This window comes from Amia ocellicauda, chromosome 8, assembly GCF_036373705.1.
Source record: "Amia ocellicauda isolate fAmiCal2 chromosome 8, fAmiCal2.hap1, whole genome shotgun sequence".
Lineage (NCBI taxonomy): Eukaryota > Metazoa > Chordata > Actinopteri > Amiiformes > Amiidae > Amia > Amia ocellicauda.
Window position 1 is genome coordinate 44240176 of NC_089857.1, and position 10341 is coordinate 44250516.

The 10341-nt window shown below is 49.0% G+C and overlaps 1 protein-coding gene across 1 annotated transcript; it reads left to right on the top strand.

Moving 5' to 3' along the window:
• The first annotated feature begins 713 nt into the window (after nucleotides 1-713).
• atp5fa1 (ATP synthase F1 subunit alpha) lies at nucleotides 714-7302 on the top strand. Its single transcript, XM_066711611.1, has 12 exons — nucleotides 714-869; nucleotides 1973-2051; nucleotides 2487-2656; nucleotides 2788-2961; nucleotides 3151-3317; nucleotides 5028-5176; nucleotides 5262-5413; nucleotides 5565-5789; nucleotides 5949-6056; nucleotides 6251-6395; nucleotides 6672-6822; nucleotides 7084-7302. The coding sequence occupies exons 1-12, from the start codon at nucleotides 810-812 to the stop codon at nucleotides 7163-7165; spliced, it is 1662 nt and encodes a 553-aa protein (XP_066567708.1). The 5' UTR covers nucleotides 714-809; the 3' UTR covers nucleotides 7166-7302.
• Nucleotides 7303-10341: the final 3039 nt, after the last annotated feature.

The window sequence follows — 10341 nt, forward strand, 5'->3', positions numbered from 1 at the left end:
ACAAACTGTGAGAGAAATATTTTGTTTGTGTATGGAAGATGTCTGGGATCTTTCATTTCAGCTCATGAAAAACTGCACCAACACTTTACATGCTTTGTTTTTATTTTTGTTCAGTATATTTAGATATTTCCTCAGACATTTATTTTAACTAATACTAGTCTGCATGTGCATATATTAGTTTTTTAGGCAACATCTTATTACTGCTACTTCTACTACTAATAATAATACTAATGATAGACACATTGCATACGTTTGCTTCACTGTTTGTATGAAACCCAGGCTACAGGTCCAGCGTTATTACTGTGTGCAGTCTGTGGCTCCCTCACACTGATACATTGTGAATGACGTCAAACACAGGGTTTTTTTTTGTATTATTATTTTGTGAAACAATTATAAATGTTCCCACGTTAACGGAGTTTTAATTACGAAAGTGCATCTGCTCGCATCCTTCCTTTACTGGCTTGTGCTCTGAGGTGACTGTCGGTCAAGAAACGCGTATCTTCTATACCGGAAACGGGTGGAGGGTATGGGGTCAAACAAATATATTCGACTATAATATTTACATTATTTTAAAATAATTCAGTGTAGCTCTACGCAGTATATCCCTCCTTGTCTGTGCGTTTAAAGTAGTTCTGCCTCTGTAATATTGTTTTTCTCGAAAATAAAAAAGACAGCTTCCGAGGAAGTGCTTCCGGGGTTACGAGTGACCTTTCTGTACAGAAGCGGCGCCGCGTCCTCCATCTTCTTCACTCCGCACTGCGAGACTCAGCCGGCCGGTGGAGGAGGTCTATCTGCACCGTTTGTACAAGATGCTGTCAGTTCGCGTCGCAGCCGCCCTCGCTCGCTCTCTGCCCAGGCGGGCCGGACTCGTAAGCGCTTTGGCTGTTCTTGATTTAGATTAAATGCCTGTTTCGCGTTCATTACCCGGCGTTTTCCTGCTGAATGTCAGTGAATGGGAGGACCGGTAGGTGCGCAGGCCGCCATCTTGCACTTGAGGCCTGCAGCGGCCGTCACGGCCGGGCCGACTTTGAAGCGGCGCTTGCTGGTGCTGCTGGCCCGGCTATGTCTGGTGCATTTGGGGACAAACCCACCGGGCAGTGTCCTTCATTGTGCTGGTGGATAGGAGTGATTGTGCGCCATGTTGGCACTTGACTGCTCAGCTCCCCTCGCCCCATTGAATGTCATGCTGGTGAAGGTCAGGGCCTGGCGCTGTCTGCGGGCTCCCGGCGCCGCTACTGCGGACTGAAGCCCCGGTTCGTGCGGGTGCTGACCGTGCATGTCATCTCTCTTCACACGCTTGTGGGTCTTGTATTTTGCCGAAATGCAATTCGTTTCTAATCGCAGCTGTGATGCAAAACAAGTGCACGCTGCAAGGTGATGCAGTTTAGTAGCTGCGTGCAGAATGGAGCCGATTGAATATTTTATTAATGACATTGACCGTAGCTGAGCATAACTTACCCGTTGTAATGAGCTGCAATATACAATAAAACCCCACCAAGTCGTGGTGTTACGTATAATGCGTGAAAGCTGCCACCGTTTTGCTCCTTCAGTGACTGGCAAATTGTTTAGGAGCGGATGTACTTGGATACCATTGACTTTTTGGATAAGAGAACCACATTCACACTTACTGCATGATCTCGATATGGTTTTAGTGTTTCCTCCGCCCGGTGTAATCATGGGCACTTGCTGACGGGGTCATAGCCGTCTTGAAGGTCAATTTCTGTAGTAATATTGCATTCTTGTAAGACTGGTAGAGGTTGGTTTTGTGCTAATGTACATGACCTCTGGGGTTGTTGCGTTTGTGACACTGACCTGGTTTGGTTCTGGAGCTGGTCTTGGGTTAACCTTGTCCTCCGCTAAGCTTTTCTCTTCCACTCAGCTCAGTGGCAGGTTTACTTCAGATTACAAGAGAACATTCACTGGTCATATTTAGCAATCCTGTCATTTGTCTAAACTGATTTAATCTTTGCAGGTTTCCAAGAACACTGTTGCTGCCGCCTGTGTGGGAGCCAAGAACCTCCACACGTCCCGGCCATGGCTGCAGAAGACCGGTGAGTGCAACACGAACACACGGGTGAAGGGCCTGCAAGCCAGTAAATGACGATACTTGCACTTCTGAGGGCTGGAGAGCGCTGGTTTATGTGCCCTTCTGAATATAGCCACTGTCAGTTAAACTATTGACCTCTGTACATATTTCCTTGACCTTCCTTTTTAAATGCATAAATGGGAGCAACAATTGGATCAGTGAAAGGCTTTGTTTGCTTTGATCAGACAGTGAAATAAGAACCCTTTTCAATTGTTGTACACGCACAGATGGTATCCATCTGAAATCAGTGGCTCAGTTGTTTGGGAATTCACCCATGTTTCCAGGCAAACTGTCACGTGTTCTGATTCCCGTCTGAAATGAGTTAGTGTCCTGTGACCCAGAGGAGCACTGATAGTCTCCTTCGCTGGTGGAGAGATGATGACGCGCACTGTCTCCCCAGGTACCGCTGAGGTGTCCTCCATTCTGGAGGAGAAGATCCTGGGTGCTGACACTTCTGCCAACCTGGAGGAGACTGGCCGCGTGCTGTCCATCGGGGACGGTATCGCCCGAGTGTACGGCCTGAGGAATGTGCAGGCGGAGGAGATGGTGGAGTTCTCCTCCGGGCTGAAGGTACGGTGAAGAGCTGTGGAGGAAGCAAGCCCCCCCCACCCCTCGAGTTGTATGAGATACCCCTTTAAATACCCCCCCGTGTGAGCCCTCCATGGGGAGTTTCTCAAGCCTTTGTCTCATCCCCCCCGCAGGGCATGTCTCTGAATCTGGAGCCGGACAACGTTGGTGTTGTGGTGTTCGGTAATGACAAGCTGATCCGAGAGGGGGACATTGTGAAGAGGACCGGCGCCATCGTGGACGTCCCCGTGGGAGAGGAGCTGTTGGGCCGCGTCGTGGATGCACTGGGCAACGCCATTGATGGGAAGGTGAGGTTCTGGTGCTCGGCCCCTAAAGACGTGCCTCAGAAATCGCTTTGAGCTCGTTTTGCTTGAATTAAAACTAAAGTGTTAATGCCTTCAATCTTAAGTTGCTGAAAGCCAGCATTTTTATGAGTAGTTTTTAATTGTGAGTGGCACCAGCTGTGTGGCGGTGGCTAATGTCCGTCTGTCCTGCAGGGGCCCCTGGGAGCCAAGATCCGCAGGCGAGTGGGTCTGAAGGCCCCTGGCATCATCCCCAGGATCTCCGTGCGGGAGCCCATGCAGACCGGCATCAAGGCTGTGGACAGTCTGGTGCCCATTGGCCGAGGCCAGAGAGAGCTGATCATCGGGGACAGGCAGACCGGGTGAGACTGGCACGCTGTGTTAGCCTGTGGACTCGTCTAGCGGGGGCTTCAGTGACCGGGCCGGGTGGTGGATGGGTTTATCTCACACACTGGTGATGCACAAAGTGAAATGGAGCAAATGTGCCATTCACAAGTGTGATTTTAGTGTGTTGTGCTTTATCTGGGAAACGCACAGCACTTTACATTTTGGGGGTCCCACCTCCACCGCCAGTCTACAGCAGCCCCCGCCTGGATGATGTTACCGTAGCCAGAGTAGGACCGGCAACAGGATCTCAAATCTTTTTTTCATTAAGTTTGGGCGATACAAGATTATGCATCTTTTTTTCCATACAAGCTACAAAATAAGACCAAAGATTATAATTCAAACGAGTTTCTTTTAATCGTTAAATATGCAAAACGAACATAACGCTTCCCAGGCTGTCGCGGTAAATTTTATTTAATGAGTATCCAAAAAAAAAAAAAGTTCTTGCAAGAATACTTTCTATCTGCAAAATGGCAAATACTGGCTGTCAAACTACATTTTGGCAAAAAAGCACAGAATATATTTAAGCCTGTAGAACATGTAGAAGTGGGCGGTTGCATGTAGTTGGCGTGCTTGCAGGTCAGGTTTAGCCGCTGTGAATGAGAACGGTGGGACGTGTGTTTGTGCTTTAGTTTCTTTTAGTTTCATTCAAACATTTCATGAAAACTAGGTAAGCATTTTGTTAATTCGCTTCTATTGCTTTTAAAAAAAATATATATATATATATATATATATATATATATATATATATATATATATATATATATATATATATATATATATATATACACACACAGCGATTAACATTCACGATCGTAATCCCATGAACCCGTCTGGTTGTAAAATAAACCTGCAATTGCATTTCCTAATTCCTGATTTCCTCAAAACTACTTGGTTAATAACCTCACCACTAATCATTCGATAGTAACTCACCACTGCGGCACCTTTTCTCCCTCTTAGTTTCTTCTGCATTACTTTTATAAATTTAAGGCGATCGGCCGCATTTAAAATGACCAAGTGATTTGGCAGTGTTGACGAGCATTCCTGCAAAGTGATTGGCTGCTTGTGATGACTCCACCCACATTCCATGTTCTTGGACTGCAGCGACGCACACGTGCATAGAAATGACTCGATACCCGCGGTACAAGCGGTTTGCATGTCGCACAAAGTATTTCTACGATTGTCAGAACACACACACACACGGTTGAAATGCATCAAATCCTGTACAATCTTGTTCTAATCAAGCAAGAACACCTGGGTCCGATTCCTTATAGCTGATCTGGCTAATTCAGGCTCATCAGCTGGATTCGGTTAATCTGATCATTAAAGTCAGACTTTTCTATGCTAACTGACTCGGCTGAATGTCTTCCTCTGTTCCTCAAAGAAAGACTGACTTCTCTCGAGTCATCCTGAAAGGTCAGTTTAACTCTGGAACGGGTCTGTTTAATCGACCGTATTACTGCTTAATGATGGGGCCTATTTTTAAACCTGCTTCCCCTTCCAGTTTGCATCAACTTCCTGCTTGTTCGACCTCGTTCACTTGGCGTGTTTATTTTTAAACGCCGGTTTATTTTCCGCGTCCGGCAGTGCAGTGTGTTGGTAAATGTGCCGATCGTGTATCATCCCAGCTTAGGCCGTATCTTAACGAACCCGACGCCTAATACTGTCCCATCCCCCCCCCCCTGCAGCAAAACCGCCATCGCCATCGATACCATCATCAACCAGAAGAGGTTCAACGACGGCACGGACGAGAAGAAGAAGCTCTACTGCATCTACGTCGCCATCGGCCAGAAGCGGTCCACCGTGGCGCAGCTGGTCAAGAGGCTGACCGACGCTGGTGAGCGCTCGCTTCCGTCTCCGCCGCCCGCGCTGCGCACTGCGGCCGCCTAACGCACATTGTCCCCCTCCGTCCCCCTCCCCAGATGCCATGAAGTACACCATCGTGGTGTCTGCCACCGCCTCGGACGCCGCGCCCCTGCAGTACCTGGCCCCCTACTCGGGCTGCTCCATGGGGGAGTACTTCCGAGACAACGGCAAGCACGCCCTCATCATCTACGACGACTTGTCCAAGCAGGTCAGTGTCCTCTCGGTGGACAGAGGAGTGTGGGTTGGGGACGTTGTCAATCGGAAGCAGTTTTCCCCACACGAGTCGCCGCTTTCCGAATTAAATGGCTTCTGATTTGACCGAGTCTCCCTGTCGCCCCCCCCCCCCCCCCCCCCGCCAGGCTGTGGCCTACCGCCAGATGTCCCTACTGCTGCGCCGCCCTCCCGGCCGTGAGGCCTACCCCGGTGACGTGTTCTACCTGCACTCCCGCCTGCTGGAGAGGGCAGCCAAGATGAACGACAACTTCGGGGGCGGCTCCCTGACCGCGCTGCCCGTCATCGAGACTCAGGCCGGCGACGTGTCCGCCTACATTCCCACCAACGTCATCTCCATCACCGACGGGCAGGTGAGCAAGTCCGGAACCGGACAGACGAGCGGGGTTGGGTTTCTTCTCGGTGCGGGAGAGGGGCTTTTAGGGGCTGTACTGTGATTTGCCGTCAAGTTACTGCTTCTGAGAGCTGTAGATCGCTCTCGGTGATGTTTGAACTCTGACCTGTCTCTGCAGATCTTCTTGGAGACTGAGCTGTTCTACAAAGGTATCCGTCCCGCCATCAACGTGGGTCTGTCTGTGTCCCGGGTCGGATCCGCTGCCCAGACCAGAGCCATGAAGCAGGTGGGTTCCCCTTCCAGACGCCAATCAGGGAAAAACATCGACTTAGTCAGTAAAGGAAGCCTTCACACTTGTGCTTGATCTTCTAGCGCAGAATTAGAGGGAGAAGTGGCTTAAGCTGTTAAGAGCTGTGATGCTGTGGGTGCCGGGGAAGTTCTAGAGCTGGGGGCGTGTTCCTGACGTGCTCCTCTCCACAGGTGGCCGGTACCATGAAGCTGGAGCTGGCTCAGTACAGAGAGGTGGCTGCCTTCGCCCAGTTCGGCTCAGATCTGGACGCCGCCACCCAGCAGCTGCTGAACCGCGGCGTGCGTCTGACGGAGCTGCTGAAACAGGGCCAGTACTGTGAGTATCGGCCCTCGAGGGTCCACCCGTCCTGCTTCACAGGGTTGTGTTCTGGGATTGTCTGAGTTCGAGAGGGTGGGGTAAGGGTGCTGTTTTGTGCTTAAAGGGCCTTTGTGCCCGTGCCAGGCCCTGGTGTGGCTCCTCAGTGTGGCCCTTGAGTTCAGGACTGAGTTCTGACTGGTTTGGTTGATCCCAGTTCTGAAAAACCATTCTAGAACCAGAGCTGCTGGTTTATTGCGCTTCACGTCTCGTCAATCCCCTCCCCGTGTCCGGCAGCACCCATGGCCATCGAGGAGCAGGTGACGGTCATCTATGCCGGTGTCCGAGGTCACCTGGACAAGCTGGAGCCCAGCAAGATCACAAAGTTCGAGAAGGCCTTCCTGCAGCACGTCCTCAGCCAGCACCAGGACCTGCTGTCCACCATCCGGTAAGACACTCGTGCCGTTTCCCTGCTCGGGCCCACGGTAGCCCGGTGTCTGAGCTGGTGCAGGGGTCAGAGGCCGGAGGCTCATCTGGCACGGGAACCATGCTCTCATCCCCATGCCAGCCATTATCTGTCCAGTGAGGTGCTCTTCTGCAGGAGAGCGGCCCGTCTGTAGGTTTCTGGTATTTAATGCACAGGGAGGTCTGCCGTGTGTCCCAGGCCAGCTTTTCCACGACACCAATCTCTCCTGTTTCTCCCCCGCAGGGTGGACGGTAAGATCTCAGAGCAGGCGGACGCCAAGCTGAAGGAGATCGTCCTGAACTTCCTGTCCTCCTTCGACGCGTGAGACGCTCTGCTTTGTGGTCGGCTGTTCTGTCAATGTTTGCATTGTGATCCAGTTTAACTTCGTATGAACTTTAACCATTAAAGGCACTTCCTCTTCAATGTACAGATTTTCTCTGAGAATAAAGTGTTCGAACCCCAGGACATGGTCTCCTCTTTATTCCCTCCTCTTAAGAGAGCGGACTCTCTGCGAGTCTGATCCGGTGTGCAGTGCGTGTCATTTTTGCATCGCTTACCAACACTCCTAAAGACGCACAAGAGCAGGGCCCCGCAGGTCCATTGCAGCCCCGGTTATTATCGCACGATATCGGCCTTTTACAGAAAGATCAGTAAGCACACACTCCTCAGATAATGTGTATCTTCTCGAAGTATTGGTGATGTTTTTCAAATTACCATAAAATCCTTAATCATAAAATAAAAGCATGTTTTTGATTTTTTTAGTAATTATATTCATTGTTTTTTAACGATGGTGTTGGTGTGCGCTGGAAGCTTCTGACTCCACGGGGACTCTCGGCACAGCGGCGGTGCGCACCTGCCTGAACCCGTGAAAACCCCCCCCCCCCCCCCCTACTGAGCAACACGGGGCTCAAACCACTCGTGTGTCACTGAACAGGAGAGCGTTTCTGACTGCTGCGCTACGTTTGAGTGTGCGGGGTTTCGGTTCGTGTTTGTTATCTCTGACGGAGAGTACTGTGTACTGTGCCAGAGAGGTGCATCTTTACGGAAGTTAAGCTCACCAGCAAACACGGCTTGTAATATTTAATTGCTCAAGATATCTGGACACTGGTGAGAAACTGCAAATGACAGGCAGACTCGATCACAGAACAATCTAAAGAAAAGTGGAAAAACGTCTTGTACAGTGTTATTTTTCTTGTTTTAATTGTGCTCCCTGCATGTCTTTTTTTTCTTTTATTTTCCATTATTCAAATTTATTTTGCAATGTTTGATTTGTGATTATTTATGATGAAAATTAAAGTTTATTCAAAAGTAAAAATCTGGCCTTCAGTGTGTATTCGTCACCATTTCTCTCCTAGCCAATTTTTAGGGATCCAGGCTAAAAAATGTCAGTTTTGCTTGATAAGAAGTCAATGTCCATGGATATATCGGTAATCTGGAAATTCTGCTCCCCGATTATCAGTACCAGTATTGGACCCAAACAACCTGCAGCATCATTTACAGTTGACGCTCCACAGTAGATCAGTATGTTTTCCACGAGTGAGAGCTGTGCATCTGAGGTCAGATATTTAGCTGGTCTCTGCTTCCCATCTGCACATTTCCTTCATTGTATTTGGGAAAATATTCCTAAACCTTCCTCTTTTCCCTGGAAAACCTTGTCACTCCGAATCTACCAGCATCTGGGAAGCTGTCCCTGTGGTGATTGGGTGAATGTCCCCCATGAGCTGCTGCTATCCAGACATGGATGATTGTCCTGTAAATGGATCCCCTCAGAGGTGGCCGCTGTTTGCATGATGGCTCTGACAGTCTCGAGTTGAAAAAAGCCCCGGTCTGACACCTCAAACTGCGTTCTTGTGTTTTTTTCTCCAAGGAGGGCAATGCAACGAAGGCCAAAATTACTCCCTAAGCCTCTAGAAGGTTTAAAGAACCTTTTTATCAGCCAAAGTGAAACTGGTATGCGTGCACTGATTGAGTGAAGCTGTTGTCTTTTATTGCACATCCCTTGTGTCTGTGCACACATCTCCACTGTGTGGGTGAGCTCTCTCTGGTCTTTGGCTTCACTTTATCTGCAAGATGATCTCTGAGGGCTTCCTTTATGAAAAACTGAAGTTTTACAGTTTTTCACTTCATGAGCCTTACACTTCTGCAGGCTGCACAATGAACGCCTGTCACAGGATGGTTTCCACATCTTCCAATAGAGGGAGCTGTGTGCTAATATATATACACCGATCAGCCATAGCATTATGAGCACTGACAGGTGAAGTGAATGACACTGATAATCTTGTTATCATGGCACCTGTCAGTGGGTGGGATATATTAGGCAGCAAGTGAACATTTTGTCCTCAAAGTTGATGTGTTAGAAGCAGGAAAAATGGGCAGCGTAAGGATCTGAGTGACTGACAAGGACCAAATTGTGATGGCTAGACGACTGGGTCAGAGCATCTCCAAAACTGCAGCTCTTGTGGGGTGTTCCCGGTCTGCAGTGGTCAGTACCTATCAAAAGTGTCCAAGGAAGGAAAAGCGATGAACCGGCGACAGGGTCATGGGCAGCCAAGGCTCATTGATGCACATGGTGAGCGAAGGCTGGCCCGTGTGGTCCGATCCAACAGACGAGCTACTGTAGCTCAAATTGCTGAAAAAGTGAATGCTGGTTCTGATAGAAAGGTGTCAGAACACACAGTGCAGCGCAGTTTGTTGTGTATGGGGCTGCGCAGCCGCAGACCAGTCAGGGTGCCCATGCTGACCCGTCCACTGCCGACAGCGCCTACAATGGGCACGTGAACATCAGAACTGGACCACAGAGCAATGGAAGAAGGTGGCCTGGTCTGATGAATCACGAGTTCAAGGTGTTGACTTGGCCTCCAAATTCTCCAGATCTCAATCCAATCGAGCACCTGTGGGATGTGCTGGACAAACAAGTCCGATCCATGGAGGCCCCACCTCCCAACTTACAGGACTTAAAGGATCTGCTGCTAACGTCTTTCTGCCAGATACCACAGCACACCTTCAGAGGTCTAGTGGAGTCCATGCCTCGACGGGTCAGGGCTGTTTTGGGACCTACACAATATTAAGCAGGTGGTCATAATGTTATGGCTGATTGGTGTATATGTATGTGCTGTATACATACTGTAAGATCTCTCAGGTCCCGTATCTATAACCTGATTGATTGGTGACTATAAATGGAGGCACCAGATTGTAGTCATGAGAATATGTGTGTGTGTGCAGTTGGGTCCTCCATACCTGGAACCAATATGAGGACTTGAAATACAAAATCTGTTAAACTTCTTTAATGGCCTGTTTTCATTATGACTGCACTTCCTCTAAATGTGTTTTCTAAGTATGTTCCCGTTAAGTAGTCTGTAAGGAAGTTACTAGCGTGGCATTGATATTAACAATGTTTATATAACCCTAATCAGATTGACATCTGCCTATCTGGTGTATCGTACTAACCAGAGTTGCACAATGGTCAAGGAATAGAAAGTGTGTGGAAACCATAAGCAAACT

Excerpts from the sequence above, each read along its gene's own strand:
- atp5fa1 (XM_066711611.1), top strand. The coding sequence starts at position 810 with ATGCTGTCAGTTCGCGTCGCAGCCGCCCTCGCTCGCTCTCTGCCCAGG. Across the intron at positions 870-1,972 it reads TGCCCAGGCGGGCCGGACTC|GTTTCCAAGAACACTGTTGC; the intron begins GTAAGCGCTTTG and ends TAATCTTTGCAG. Across the intron at positions 6,057-6,250 it reads AGACCAGAGCCATGAAGCAG|GTGGCCGGTACCATGAAGCT; the intron begins GTGGGTTCCCCT and ends TCCTCTCCACAG.